General features: G+C 48.1%; 1 protein-coding gene across 1 annotated transcript in view; it reads left to right on the forward strand.

Moving 5' to 3' along the window:
- Nucleotides 1–12,932, forward strand: part of Adcy2 (adenylate cyclase 2) — a 373,487-nt gene extending 360,555 nt beyond the window's left edge. The window contains exons 23-25 of the mRNA XM_047555883.1: nucleotides 699–813; nucleotides 5,762–5,886; nucleotides 12,132–12,932. Coding sequence (XP_047411839.1) covers nucleotides 699–813; nucleotides 5,762–5,886; nucleotides 12,132–12,284 — 393 coding nt within the window. The 3' untranslated portion in view covers nucleotides 12,285–12,932. The remainder of the gene's footprint in view (nucleotides 1–698; nucleotides 814–5,761; nucleotides 5,887–12,131) is intronic.
- The last annotated feature ends 3,241 nt before the right edge of the window (nucleotides 12,933–16,173 follow it).

Raw genomic sequence — 16,173 nt, forward strand, 5'->3', positions numbered from 1 at the left:
AATAATAATTGTAAATAGTAAATATAGTATACCTAGACTTTCCCACATTGGGTTCTCCTCTGCTTCAGCTCCATTATTCTCTCATCCCCATGGAACGATGAGACTCTCAGAGATGAGTAGACAGGAAATTGTCACCCCCACACTAGTGTGCAAGGGCTTCCTAAGCAAGTCTCACAGACAGGACACAGAAACAATAGCAGTTTACGTCTCAGTCTGCAGGCTGGAAATCTGAAACCCAGGCGTGGGCAGGGTTGGTTCCTCCCAAGGCCTCTCTCCTGGGCTTGTAGGTGGCCACTTCTTCTTGTGTTCTCACGGGTTGTCCCTCTGTGTGTGCCTGTGTCCTAATCTCTTACAAGACACCAGCAGGAGTGCATTCCCAGAGCCAGGGGGCCTACTGCAGGGGGAAGAGCTGTCACTGGGCTCGGTGGCCTTCATCCTGAGTGGGCCTGGCTTGTAAGCCAGCACACCTTAGCCTACCAGGCTGCTTTTGCCTGACGGTGCCTGTATTGAAGAGGCTTGTCTCCTGCTGCCCACAACCATGGATTCAGACACAATGCCTCCTCGGGACGAGACCTGGTCCTTATAACTTGTCTTATAACTGGTCAGTGTTGCCTTCCGTGGCAGGTTGGGTGTACATGGGAGTAGCTTCCCTTTTACTAAGTTCTGACCCACATCTGCACCTGTCTGCTTTCTTCCAGGAGCCGGAGCGGCAGTACCTGCACATAGGCACCATGGTGGAGTTTGCGTTTGCCCTGGTGGCCAAGCTGGACGCCATCAACAAGCACTCCTTCAATGACTTCAAGCTGCGAGTGGGTAGGTGGCGCAGAAAGACGGGGCTTCAGCTGTCGGGGAGGCCAGGAATGAGGAGCAGACTCATGGGAACGCTGCTGCCCTGCGATGCTAGGGTAGAGCAGATGCACCTTCAGGGGGGCAGGGCTGGACTGCAGATGGACGGGCTGTGAGGTACTGCGCCCCCAAAGCACTTTTGTGTAAATCAGGAAAAAAAACAACCTCTCTGGTTGGACCCAAGCTGCAGGCACACAGTTTAGCAAGTGCAGTGTGAACTGATCGATCTGCACAGCCCCCTGCTGTCCAAACAAGGTCCATCCTGCACAGCACAGAATTATAGCTGCAAGCCACCCAGAGGTATCCACTGCAATATCTATATCCACTGCAACATCTATATCCACTGCAACATCTATATCCACTGCAACATCTATATCCACTGCAACATCTGTATCCACTGCAACATCTGTATCCACTGCAACATCTATATCCACTGCAACATCTGTATCCACTGCAACATCTATATCCACTGCAACATCTGTATCCACTGCAACATCTGTATCCATTGCAATATCTATATCCACTGCAACATCTATATCCACTGCAACATCTATATCCACTGCAATATCTATATCCACTGCAATATCTATATCCACTGCAATATGCAAGTGATCAATTAAAAATGACTCTGCCAATTCCATAGACTGGCCAGTGGCTCTGACACCTGCTACTGACTATACCATTCCTCCAGAGTTCAGAGATGGGAGAATGTGCTTTAAAAGTGCGTGTTAGAATTGTTGAAGTGCAGTGCCACATTCCATGTCACACCCTACAAGAACACCAGGTATGTCCTAAGTTCTGAAATAGTTATAGCTTTTGATTGTCTTCCTATCTTAGGGGGAAGAAAACAACAACTTTAACATAAATAATAACTTTCACTTCATTGAAGAAAAACTTCCTGATTTCTAAAAAGTTCTTAACAAATTTTAAGTTGATTTTTTAGCATGCTTCATGATTACTTGCAACTTATTTCAAAAAATGTGTTTTAAGCCACCCAGTTAGCACACAGCTGCCTTGAATACAGGCGGAGATGCTTGCAGCCACCCATGATTTATAAAAGCTTCTTTGACAATTCATGATTTTCTTGGCAACACATTTTGCTGCTTCCAAAAGTCCATATAAAAGTAGCTCTTGTGGCAAGCTCCATCTGTATGGTTTTTAACTTTCTCTTGCGTACAGATTCCAACTGGGGGGGCGGGGTTGTAGATATTTAACATTAGGCTTTTCCTTTGCCACACAAGTAGCCTGAATTTAAAAACCTGGAAATAGTTTACATCTCTTCAGCAAATGTGATTCTCTTCTCTGCATGTGCTATTAGCTGTCAGCATTCAAGCGTGCTGTTTTAATACACTTCCTCATTCTGTGCACAGTGAACTCTTATCAGAGCTCTACTGAGTGCATGGTGAAGCAGATCCTGGGCAATGGGAAAGACTGTCCTGAAACTTTTATACGACTCCTCTGCACTAACACTTTTCATGTTGCTGTAACAAAATGTCTGAAGCTGGGGACTTTATAAACCACAGATATTTGCTTAGCTCACAGATCAGGAGGTTGAAAGTAGAAGATCAGGGAGCCCCCATCCAGTCAGCCTTGGCGAGGGCCCCATTACAACACGGCCGTTGGCGTCTTGGTGGGAGTATGAGAGTGAGTTTACAAGGCAGGCAGAAGGAAGGGAGCCAGAGAGATGAAAGGACTAGCCTTGCTCTTTGGTAACACACTCTCTCATGGGACCCACTCTGACAGGCAGCAAAGCCTTCCAAAGGCAGCACCCAATTACCACCTCATTACCTGGCACTAAGCCCCACCTCTTTAAGGTCCCACCACCTACCATCACCACACTGAGGACCAGGCTTTTAATGCAAGTACCTTGGGAACACATTGGCCCTACATTCAGACCATTGAACTTTTTGAAAAATCTGTTGCAGAAATAATCTTCTTTATTGTCCAACGTATGTGACCCTATCCGGCAGTACAGCTGGGGATAGGACCCTTTGTAGGTCACATGTGCTACATCCAAGACAACTGTCTTAATACTTTACAAATTAACATGAGCAGCTGAGTGCCCTCCCTCAGCAGGTCCGTTGAGTGCTGCTGCACGCTGATTACTGAGCGACCAGCAGCGTCTGTGTGCTCAGCCCACACGGTAGCCCCTAGACTCCTAAGGAAGCTCAGTGTTGCCCCTGGCCTGTGAGTCTTCCCTTCCCCAGACCCTGGTCCTCTCCCATCATGTGGCTTTCCTGCTTGACCTCAGCACCTGGTGCCTTCAAACGGCAGTTCACAGGAATTCTGAAGAATAATGTCACTAAAAACTGAAAGTGCAAAGAAGAGCTGACTTCACTCTTGACACTCTCTGCAGCATGCCATGCTGTAATACCAGGTGTTAGTAAGAACCACAAAGCAGGCACATTCTGCGCTGCATGTAGATGGCCTTGCAGCCAGCAAAATCACCTCGGGCTCTCCCCACCCCCAAAACTGCTGCCCAAGCTGCCAGAGGAAAAGCTAGAGGATGAGGGGATGGACCACAGGCCAGTGTCTAGAGCTGACTCCTGAGTGACACAATTGGAATAAGTCACTTGAGCTCCAGGTCCCTAAACCAGAAGTGAGTCATACTGAGTATTTCACAGAAGCAAAGGGGGATGTATTTCTCCCCTTTTGTAACTGTAAAATTCGATGCCACCGTATTTGAACTGCTTCCAAGGCTGACTTTCCATGGAAAAGAGGAAGCTTTGCCTAAAAATACCAGTAACAAGTCAGCAATCAGAAATTAATCAGTGCAGTTGGAGCAAGGTGAGGGGTCTGGGTCCAGGGTGGGGGAGTGGCAGATGTCTTCATCTCTAGTTCTCTGTCCCCCTCTGTCACTCCCATGACAACTGTGAGTCTGTGCATCTCAACTGAGTTCTTGGGCACATGTTTTAGTCAGCTTTGTTGCTGCTGTGATTTAAGGACCCGACCAGCACAGCTGTGTATGGGGAGGAAAAGTTGACTTGTGGGCTCACGGTTTCAGAGGTCTCATTCCACAGACAGCAGCTCCGTTCCTCGGGGCTCCAGGTGAGGCAGGACATCATGGAGGAAGAGTGTGGCAGAGGGAAGCAGCTCACATGGTGATCAGGAAGCAGAGAGAGAGACCCCACACTCCAGATACAAAATATATACCCCATAGCCATGTCCCCAATGACCCACCTCCTCCAGCCACATCCCTCCTGCCTCCAGTTACCACTCAGTTAATCCCATCAGGGATTAATCTGCTGATTAGGTTAAGACTATAGCCCAATCATTTCTCCTCCAAACTTGGCTGCACTGTCTCACACGTGAGCCTTTGAGGGACACCTCACATCCACACCATAACAGCACAGAATCATCCCACCCTTAGAACTGGGCTGGGAAAGAACCCAGTTAGAGATGCTGATCCAATATTTGAATCTCGGTTTCTAAGATCAGGTGCCATCTCTACATCCTACTCAGTGCCAAAGTGTGTCCTCCACCCAAATGTAAGCATGCAAAACCAGGCTTTTATACTGCAGCTACCAAGAGGGGGAGATCTGCAAGATCACTATTGTTTTTGTCTCTGGTGGCAGCTCAGGGCCCCTGGTTGTCTGGGGAAGCAAAATCCACATGCCCCGAGATTCCAATCCAGCAGGCCTTGGCAAAAGCCGGACTGGCTGGATCAGGAGAAGTGGCGTCATGGATTTCTCCAGCGACCTTGGTTAGGTCTCCTCAGAGCGCCATGGTCAGCAAGGCTCATGCCTCAGCAGGTTAGTCTTCCTCACTTTGAGGAATGCAGAGCACGAAGGACCAGCCTCAAGGAGGAAAGACCGTGGCAGGAAACGTGTGTCATGAGGGTGGCCTCTGTCAGCCTCACTCTGACTGCCCTGCCCTGTCCAGCAAATGCAAGATGCCTGCCCCTCCAACCCCCGTCCTTTCCCTTCTAACTTTTCCCTGTTGCTTATTATTAAGCACCATTTTCTCACATGAAAAATATGTATTCCATCAAAATCTTTCCATTGTGCCAAGATGCTTTTCAATGCCAGTCTCAGCAGAATTCCTTTCTAGCAGTGGGGAAGAGAGCGGAGCAGGGTTCAGCCATGGGAAACGGCACGGTGAACGTGCTCCTCTGGAATTCAGTGGAACAGTATCCAACAACGAGCCTGTGGGTGGGAGTGACCACATGCCCAGGGAGCACGTGCTGGAGACGGGGAGTCCAGGTGTGAGAACAGGGGCCGCGGGGCCCAGTCTCCCGCCTGCTGTAGAGCTGGAAGTCTGTTCCGTATTTGCAGATACCTGGCAGGCAGCGCCTGCCTCCGCCTCCTCACTTGGAAGGTGGAGGTAGGAGAGCAATGCCCACCTCACAGGGCCGTCCTGATGATTGGAAGACTTTCTACGTGCAGAGCACAGGGGTAGTGCATGAAGTGGGAAATGCCGTGTGAGTGTGGCTCTGGGGGTTGTCACTGTGCTTGTCATTTGGCAAAATACTGGAGTGAACCCAAGAGTCCATCAGTGGCACAATGACCAATAAAGTGCCGTACGTCCATTCAGTGCAGCCACATGGAATCGAGATGTGCAGATTTCAAAATTAACATTGGTTCTTAAACTATTAGAAAATAGTACAGTGAGCCTTTCCTGCCCAAGATCATACAGCAATATAGAAAATTATATTACAGTGCTGAGTTTTCCAGTTTTCTGTCTGTTATACATGGACATGTAAGCAGGAGTCAGGATCTAGAGGGGAAATGGACAAGTCTAAACACTACCATTTTTGAGATGATACAGTTAGAGGGATTATCTGGCTTGGCTTTAGGGTTCCATGAGTTGGGCTAGTGTTTGTTTAGTGATGTTCACTCACGAAAGGCCTTAAAGCTTTCCTGCTTAAGACCACTGCTGTCACTCAAATCTCTTTCCCAACTCTAATGTGTCACAGGCATTAACCATGGACCTGTAATAGCTGGTGTCATCGGAGCCCAGAAGCCACAATATGACATCTGGGGCAACACCGTCAATGTGGCCAGTAGGATGGACAGCACTGGAGTCCTGGACAAAATACAGGTGAGTCCCTCTTCTTTCATCTTTGACCCAGTCTGTCCTCTTGGAAACTATCACTAAGTACGGTGGTAGTGGTAATTATGTACTAATCCAAAAGAAAAAAGTAAAATTACTTAAATATTCTATTGAGGAAATATTAGTTCTACATTAACTGTTAGCAGCAACAAAAAAATTCTAATGTTTTAGTCAATTTTTTTCACTCGTGTGACCACAAGATCTGACAAGAACAATTTTAGAGGATGAAAAGTTTATTTGGGTTTCACAGTTTCAGAGGTCTTAGTCCATAGGTGGCCAACTCCATTGCTCTGGGCCCAAGATGAGGCAGAACACCATGGGTGGAGGATGTGGAGGAGGAAAACAGCTCAGGACATGGCACTAGGAAGCAGAGAGAAAGCTCTCCCCATCACAGACAAAATACGAACCCCAAAGGTGTGCCCTAGTGAACCACCTCCTCCAGCCACACCCTACCTGCTGACGCTTACCGCCCCGCCAATCCCCACAGTGGATTAGTGCCCCGATCAGGTTAAGGCTGTCATGACCCATCACTTCCCTATGAGCTTTCTTGCATCGTCTCACACATGAGCTTTGGAGGACGTCTCATATCAAAACCATAATGTAACACTAAGGCAGTTGTGTTCAGGAAAATATTCTGGTCCCGCAAAGACTTACATGGCAGTGTGGTAGCCCAGAGGAGCGCTGCCCACCTCTCCTGTTCCTCCTCCCAGTCCCAGCCCCGGGAGAGGACTTTGCAAGGGAAAGGGATTGGTATGTGCAGTTGAAATCACCTAGAACCTGTGCCCGCCACCCTCCCAGGAAAGAGGAGGCACTGAGCTGGACTTGGAAGGAGGAGGGAAGGAGAATTAGTGAGGCCTGAAATAAGGTTGGCGTGAAGATAAGGTTGGCATGAAACGGCAGAACCCAGCCTCATGTGGGATTTGGAGAACCAGAAATGACCCGCAAGGGAGAGAAAAGGAAAATCAACAAATTCAAGCAACAAGTGGAGAAAAATTATTTCATGTTAATATTCCCATTGTTCAAAATCAATTTCAACCATAGTTAAAGTGGCTATAATTATAATAGCATGATTCACATTCTAGAAAAAAATAAGAATTTTTAATTGCTGAAAAGATAATAGGAAAAAATTCTGTTATTAGAATGCTGTTGAAACTGACCCCATAGCTGCAATAGAGTGGTGGTCAGTCTGGAATGGAAGGATCAGGGCTGCAGGAGAGCGGGACAGGGGGCTCTGGGCAGCCCTGCCCTGGAGTCCTCCTGGCCTCTTCCCAGGCCCTGCCCACGCTCCCCACTGCTCGGTCAGGCTGTGGCTGGAGCAGGGCGCTGCACACAGCACATGATATGCGGAGGCAGCAGCTGGCCTTAGTGTTACCGCTGTGTGGCTGCCGGCGTCCAGTGCCATCCGAGAGGACTTCCTCAGGTCTGCCTGAGGAGGGGACGTCCCTCAGTCTGTGGGAGTGGTGTTCAAGACGTGAACATGGAGCTGCATGTGATGAGGCCTTTGGGAGGGAAGTGAGGGGAGTCCAGAGAGCAGAAGGGGAAGCCAGTCAAGGTGCTTTTGGGTCCCCTTGAGCTGCTGGAGGAAGAACTGGATCAGGCAAGGCCGGCGATGGTCCACAGAAGAGGGTGTCATGTACTTATGGGAGATAATGAAGAAAGGAAGGCACGGAGCGGAATCAGAAAGCTGCAGCTCATTTCAATACTTGAAGAACTCAACTAAAAAATAGGATAAAACAACTGAAGAAGGGTGTCGCTGTGTTTTTACCCTGCATTACTTTATACTGTTGGGTAATATATGTAGAATGATCAGCACACTCCCAAGGATGAGGTGTAGCTTCAAATGTATTTACAGCCAAAGTCATTTTGTACTGTGGTTTGGAAATTTTGCTCATATTTTGGCTATAGATTACCTTTATTATGCCCACTGTCTGCCCCACGCCCAAATCCACTCAATGTGTTTTGATTAATTATAGAATTTGACTAGATCTTACCATTCTGTTGTACTGGAGGAGTCCTCCTGAAGCCTGCTGCCATAATGTCATGACAAAGCAGCATATTATCTGTTCCATCCAATAGCGCAGAAGGTGTTTTGGTGGAGAGTCTGGGGACACCTGGGTTTTATGGTCCTCATCATCAGAATTCCAGCTGCGTTACTAGAAATTAGTGAAAACCAACCTGCCTTTGGGTGAACAAACACCAGGGAGCTGAGCCATCTGTAGAACACATGCACCCCCCGGGGCACACCTGGAAAGAAGCATTGGGTTCTCCAAGTGAGAAGAAAGGCGTGCACAGGCGCGCATGTACGCTGAGCTTCCTGTTTGCTTACCCTCAAAACACGGTGGTTTTATATTTCACCCCAGCTCTGTTGCACTCTGGCAGATAAATTCCTACTAAATGGCATATGCCTATGAAGATGAATATAATCATGGTCATCTTCTTTGAGGATTTTGATGAATCTCTATGCTGGGCCTCAGCTTGGCTAAGGTCCTCAAATACCATCCACTCCACCATCATCAAGAATGGATTTCCCATTCAACCTCTACTTACTTGCCTCTGGATGCTGCTCCACCTCCTTCATCCCAAGATAGCTTGGATTTTGGATGAAATGGAGCCAACATTACCTCTAAGTGTTTGCCTTCTTCCACTCTGATTATTAGTCAAGGGATGCTGCAAAGAAATCGAAATTCCAACAAAGAGAAGGCAAAGATTTAACAAAAAGAAAGAGAAAGAAAGAGAGAGAGAGAGAGAGAAAGAGAGAGAGAGAGAGAAAGAAAGAAAGAAAGAAAGAAAGAAAGAAAGAAAGAAAGAAAGAAAGAAAGAAGGAAAGAAAGAAAGAAAGAAAGAAAGGAGGGAGGAATGGAGGGAGGGAGAGAAGAAGGAGGAAGGAAGGGAGGGAGGGAGGAAGGAAGGAAGGAAGGAAGGAAGCAATGGAAAGAATGAGGAGAGAAGTCTCCTACATCCTCCCAACCCACTGGTCATTGCCAAGGGACAAAGGGCAGCTGGCTCTCTCCTGAGATCCAACTCAGAATAAACTTGTAACTTCTGCTCTGGGCACTCCCCTCCTCCTGGTAGGCTGAGAAGTAGGACTCCTGTGACTGGGGCTGCCACTGTGGTCATCACCTATGGACACTGCCCAGCAGCAGTGTCTGGGAGGAGTCTGGCGTCTTGGCAGCCTAGCCTCATTGTTCCCCAGTGGTACCAAGGCTTCCAGGACTTTCTACATGAGCATCTCCAGCCACAGATGGTGCCCAGGGAAGGTCCAGCAACCCTGGGAAACTGGAGTACTTTTCTTTTGGGGTTAGACAGCCATGTGCCTTCCAAGGGCACATATAGGTTTTATGGACCTACATGGTCCCCACCATATACTCAGAACATTCAGGAACTCAGTGGTTTCTAATATGCTTTACAACTCTCCAGGCAATTTTCCAGCACTTGGATAAATAAAAAGCAATCTAGCGAGGCTAGTGTGGAGAGCTGTCCTCCATGGAGCACCTCAATCCCCCAGGGGTGGAGGTTTGAATTGAATCAGAGCTCCTGTGTGTCTCTAAGAGGACCTGTGGCCTCCTCACTCTCCACATGATACAGTGCACATCAGCCACGCGGTCCTTGTGCACTCTGATCCAAGATGGAAAGAAGAAAGCTGCTTCCTGTTGCACCAAAGTTGTGCGTGCAGGCCTTAGCCCTGAGCTCGGCAGCCAAAGGTGTGCCTTGGGTCGCTTCCTTCTCCCGAGGGTGCTGCTCGCTCTAGCCCCGATGACCTCCTCTTACCAGTTATGTGCCAGAGCAGCAGTGAGGAGCTAGGAAAAGTCAAAAACGATGCTGAGACCACGAGAAAGCTGCTTCTGGGCCTGAAGAACAGGCTTTTTTTTTTGTACCAGGGAATGAACCCAGAGGTGCTTAACCACTGAGCAACATCCCCAGCCCTTTTTATATTCTTGAGACAGCTTAAGACAGGGTCTCTCTAAGTTGACAAGGTTGGCCTCTGACTTGGAACCTCCTGCTTCAGCCTCCCAAGACGCTGGGCTTACAGGCGTGCACCACCATGCCCCACAGAACAGGCTCTTCCTATTGAAAGCGTCGCACTCCCACGGTGCTTCTCAGCCTCAAGCCCTTGCGCACAGGAAGCCCCCTTGCTCAGCAGCCCATCCGGGCTTCCCTAGACCTGGAGCAGCTCTAATTTTATTCTCATGAGCACAGTGCCCTGATGGTTTGCATGAGCCTCTGCCATTGCCCCTTGGCAGCAGCTGCCCCCAGGACCTCTCTCCACCTCCCTCAGCACCCAGCCGGAGGACGTTGCCTCCTTCCTGTGGGCAGGGCCTGCAGCTGGCCCCTGGCACTGCACCACCCACTAGCAGCATCCATGCCAAACCAGGACTCTGTTGTCATGCTGCTGAGCTGTGCATGAGCTTCACAGCTGAGCCAAACTGTGCGGCACAGGAATGTCACCCACGTCTGAGGCGGCCAGGGTCCATGGATGCCTCTGTTCCAGGCAGTACAGAGTGAAATGGGAGAAGAGCCCTCCTCTTCCTCCATGTCTTTCTCTCATGGTACCAAAGCAGATTGCTTTGCAAGACAAACCTCTCCTTCCCAGCCCAAGACCCACGTGCCCCTGGGGGAGTCTGGATGGAGGCCCAGGTCTGCCAGGGGGCCTCTGCAGTTCTTAGACCTCACCTGGGAACCTCGCCATTGTCAGCTGGAGAGCTTGTCATTTTTAGTGCCTTAGCAGAAGGACCCCATGCAATCTGGGCCCTCGGGCCCAAGTGTGGTCCCACAAGGAGCCGTAGCTCATGCCCCAGCTGAGGCAGCACAGGCTGAGCACAGGGCAGTGCATCTCACCCAGAGGGGAGCCCGCCTGCAGGAGGCTCCCGCTGTGCGAAGACAGGACCTGAATGTAAGCCAGCAGTTGGGCCACCTCGGGCGTGTAGTAGGACGCCACAGTGAGTAGTGTCGGGGGGCAGGTGCCAGCAGGGGCTCCTCTGTCGCAGCCTCAGTGCAGGGGAGTGAGGAAGCTTCCAGGACCCAGCCCAGGGTGCCACTGTCACACTACTGCTAGTGCATGTCCCCTGGCTCCCTTAGGTTCAGGTCACTTCTTGGGCCTAACACCTGGAAGACAGGCCACTGCAGGAGTCCACTGTGCTGCTCAGGGTGTTTCCTCCAGTCTATATTAAAAACTCATTATTTGGATAAAGAAAATGTGGTATATATACACAATGGAATATTATTCAGCTTTAAAGAAGAAAGAAATTATGGTATTTGCTGGTAAATGGATGGAGTTGGAGAATATCATGGTAAGTGAAATAAGCCAAACCCAAAAAAGCAAAGGCCGAATGTATTCTCTGATATGCAGATGCTAATTCACCATGAGGGAGACACTAGGGAAGAATAGTTACTTTAGATTAGGTAGAAGGGAGTGAAGGGAGGGGAAAGGTATGGGGCAGGAAGGACAGTAGAGTGAAACAGACGTTATTACCTCATGTACGCGTATGACAGCATGACTGATGTGATCCTGCAATGTGTATAATCAGAAACGTAAGAGATTATACTCCATTTATGTATGATTTATCAAGATGTATGAATGCATTCTACTTTCATGTGCAACTAATTAGAGCAAATGGGAAACTACATCATGTATAACCAGAAGAATGGGAAATCATACTCCATTATAAATGATGTATCAAAGTGCATTCCACTGTCAGGTATAACTAATTAGAACAAATAAAAAAATTCAAAATAAACATTTAGAGACAAAAAAAATTTTAAACTCACTATTCATGACTTAGTATTCTATGAAATGACATTATGACAATTTGTGAGCATCACCCTAAATCCTAGTACTCCAGCATCATTTTGATTTGCCTTCTTTCCCAAAGGTCTGGCCTGTGTTGATACATGATTTCACAAGGTTGAAGTCCCAGTCTGATAGGCTCCAGGCCCATTTCTTTTCTGGGTGAAAAGACTTGACATTACTGCACTGCCCCATCTGAGATGTCCGTCATGGTGGCACCATAGGTCTCCTAACCATGGAGAGGACTTGAATTTTGAGGCTGTCTCCAGTTCTTGCTGTCTCCACGCTGAATTCAGCACGCTGCCCTTAAAACTGTCCTGGTAGATGACTTCCTCTTTCTGCTAACTCCTGAGGGCCACGGGCACACAGCTCTCCCGCTCCTCAGCCCTGTACTTGAGCAGGTTCCGACTGAGCACTAAACACCTTCCCTCTGGTCCTCTGCCTGCAGGTCACCGAGGAGACCAGCCTCGTTCTACAGACACTCGGGTATACCTGCACGTGCCGGGGAATAATCAACGTGAAAGGGAAGGGGGACCTGAAGACGTACTTTGTAAACACGGAAATGTCACGGTCCCTCTCCCAGAGCAATGTGGCGTCCTGAGGCGTCGCTTCGCCCGGGCAGGAAGACTGTGTTTCCAGAAGGTGCCGCGCACTTTCTGACTGCAACTCTTGCCCCGCGTCTTGATGTGCGTGCTCTGTCCTGTCCCATGGAGCCTTTGCAGACTCGTTCCTGTGACCCGGTGGCATACCGTTTGGTGTCTGACGTGTGCCCAGATCGTCTGCCACTTGCACTGTGCTTACTCCTAAGCAGAAGGAGAGAGAGGAGCGGCATGGAAGGAAAGCCTTCGGAGACTGAAAGAGGAGGGAGGTGAAGCAAACACACATTCTTAAGGCAATAAAACTGGGGGGTGTATATTATCTTCTGGTGCATGTTCTTTTCTGGAAAATATGGTAGCTCGCCAACTGCATCTGCTAGTCCGATATTCAAAAACACAGTATTTGTGAATAAGTTGATTCCGTCGCCCCACATGGAGTCTGTGCTCACCCACCCGCGTCTTGTCGCCAGTGGTCATCCATGGGCCCCAGCTGGGCCCCGGGCTCTGTTGTGTCTCTCGCCAGTAGCACGTTGCCATCCATCACCAGAATTAGTCCCTACAGCCTAGGACCAGTTTTGTACCAAACTCGTCTGATGTTTTGATGCCATTTGTCTTTTGTAAGTTTAATTCATTAAAAGTTTTATGTACTTTGACCTCGAGTGCCCGTAGCTCTTATTTCACCGTCTTTTTTTCTCCCCTGGTTTGCTCCAAGATTAAAGTTTGTTTTCTGTCAGTCTCCATTTTGGCACAGTTGTGCACAAGGAGCCCTCCAAGAAGCCACTACTGAGATACCCTTGGTAATTCAGATGTGACATGGATCATTGATGACACTCCCCCTGAAAGGAAGGAAAGTGCTCCATGTATCTAATGGTTTAGTTCTAAATCTGGCACCTCTTGAGAATATTTTCAGGGGAAAACATTTTTAGAGCAAACAGTGTCCAAGCTCCAGAAGCCCCTCTGTCCGCCAGGCCTCGGTCTGCAGTGAGACTCTGTTAGGGCTGCAGACTCAGACTGCCTGGGAATAGCTTGAAACCAGCTGTGTTAGTCAGCATCTCACCAGTCGGAACTGAGGGAGGAGCCAAGAGCTCCACAGAGTGGCCCTCGTGTTTGAGGTGGCCGGAGGAGACAGGGAGCCAGCGTGCGTGCATTTGTCAAGAGAGAAGACCTGGAAGTGTTTGTACTTGCAAATCCGCCTCTAAAGTTATTATTTTTTTCTTTTTTACCTTTTAACCTTAAGAAATTATAGTGCCAAATAGTGAAAAGCAGAGCAATGCTGCCTCATCAACCAAACTGCAAGGCATTCTGGGTGGACAAACTCGGTTTCCTTTTGAAGCTCAGGGCAGGAGTCTGGAAGAGGCGGAGGACCCAGATGTGGTCACTAGTGAGGACCCAGACACACGTGCAGGTCGCCAGTCGGCTCCTGGCTCTGATGTATACTAGCTGTGACTTGGATTATGTCCCTTAATTCCTCTCAGGAATATTTCCCTCCCTGAGAGTTCATGGGATGGGGTTGTGATGAAATGAGCTAATGACTGCGAGGGAGCCTGGCAGGCACCCAGGACCTCGCCAGACTGTTCCTAGCATGCACACAGCTGCCGGGCCAGGCCTTGAGCTCAAAGCTCTCTTCATTATCCAAGTGTGAAGCCAGCGTGACTTTTTCAATTTTCTGCCTCTGTCAGGGATTTTTTGATCCTGTAATCACAACTCAGCCTTGGCCTTAATACACCTTAGTCTCTGAAAAGGTGACTGAACCAAGAAAAGTATTGTATGAGCTTTTCTCTTCCAACTGGCATCTGAGCTATGATGCCAAAGAGTTTCAGTGAGCTCAAATTGGCCTCACAATTTGCAGTGATGGTCAGCAGAAGCATCTGGTGGATTCTTCTTCCCTTACATTCTCCACGGGAAGTCACTTAAGTTTACCTGCCCTGGTAAACACCTATAGCTAGGTAATTCACCATGATCTCTTAAACAGTCCCCCACAGATATGCTGAACTTGACTTTGTGATGAAAAGAACCCAAATTGAGATTTGTTTCTGATCAAACAATTGACCTGTGGGGGGGGTACCAGGGATTGAACTCAGGGGCACTCAGCCACTGAGCCACTCAGCCACTGAACCACTTCCCCAGTCCTATGTTGTATTTTAGTTAGAGGCAGGGTCTCACTGAGTTGTTTAGCACCTCGCTTTTGCTGAGGCTGGCTTTGAACTAGTGATCCTCCTGCCTCAGCCTCCCTAGCCGCTGGGATTACGGGTGTGCACCACCACGCCTAGCCAACAATAGACTTTTGAAAGCAGTTGACATCCCTGTCAGAGCTCTGTGCACATGGGCCTGTCCCAGCAGGGTCCCACACAGCAGCGTTGACATCACCTGGAGAGTTGTTAGAAATGCAAACTCCCAGACCCTGGCCTAGACTGCTGAATCAGAAATCCACCCCAGCAGCTTCCGTGTTTCCATTAGCAAGCTCCTCAGATGACTCTGATTGCTCATGCAGCCTGAGACCCCCTGCATTTTAAAAATACGAAGGCAGCTAAAAGGAGCCCAGGCCTTCGTTCAAAGATATACAGATGCTCGGTGGCCAAGGCACGACTAGGCTGGAAAACTGCCTGTTTCTGAGTCTGAAGGACAGACACTCCTGGTGGAAGCTCCTTGATTGCTGAGCGGCTGAAAACATCCCTGCCAGCAAAATGCAAACCAGAGGACTTGTGGTACACCTCCATCTGCCCATGACCCCGCCATGGGTATCCTGGACAATCCCTCCTCAGAGCTCTCTGCCTTTGGCCTCACAGGAAGGATCTCTCATGAGGGATGCCTGGAGCCCAGCCCCTGCAAAACTCCAGTGTTTAACACTGTTGAGAGGAGTCTGAGCTTTGTTGTCAGTCCTCTGAGTTATTCTCTTCCCGCTTGGTGGCTGTCCTGAGTTAGCCTCATTGCTCTTCTTTACCCCACATACCTACAGCCGGCAGGGCACATCGCTGGACCATGGTGGAAAGGTCATAAATGAAAAGTCTATTAATATAAGAATACCTTCTCTTGGGTAAGATTACCTTATTGGTCATTCCTTTATTAGTTTTAAATTGTAAAATCAGAAAGACCATAGAAATACATTTAATTTTCCCTTACTGCCTAATGAATGAGATTTTTGAAATCTTGCCCAATTCCATCCCTGCTTTCTAAAAGTAAGTCAGAGGTTAAGGGTGCAGGATCTGATCTAAAAAAAACAAAAAAAATGAAAGTAATTTAGTTTGACATTAATTTATTGCAGTTGCTTATACTTTTTGTTGAAATCGAGGCTGAATAAAAATAATTTGTACAAATTTCTATAATCCAAACTTATATAATTTATATGTCATTGTAAATATGGTATGATAGGTTCAAAGGCATTGCAAATAAACTATTTATGTTTGTTGGAAAAAATAAAAGGCATCTATAATGAAAAAAATTTTTTTTCCAAAAATAAAGAAATATTTAGGAGTCACTCAGCCTTGAAATTGCCAGCCATTCAGTATCATATGCCCTTAGAGAATCCTCCTGTCACATTCAGAACAATAAAACCAGGGATTGTGGGATCAGCTTTGAAATTAATTAGATCGCTTGCCCATTAACTGCTAAACTGTGAGAAATTTAATTATGGTAGATGAGAGATGATTTCTTCCTTAGGATCTATTAATTAAAAATACAGCAGATATCTTAGTACTTGAGTGAGTTTCAATTGTCTCCAAAGTCAATTGTCTTCAACTTAGGTTAAAATCAGCTGCTTCCATAAAAGAAAACTGTTTAAAATGCCAATCATGGCTGAGGTGTGGCTCAGGGGCAGAGCTCTTGCCTAGCATGCCAGAGGCCCTGGGCTCCGCCCCCAGCACCTCCAAAAGGCGGCCACAGCAGGGTCTCCATGGC

This window comes from Sciurus carolinensis, chromosome 6 (assembly GCF_902686445.1).
Source record: "Sciurus carolinensis chromosome 6, mSciCar1.2, whole genome shotgun sequence".
NCBI classification, from domain to species: domain Eukaryota; kingdom Metazoa; phylum Chordata; class Mammalia; order Rodentia; family Sciuridae; genus Sciurus; species Sciurus carolinensis.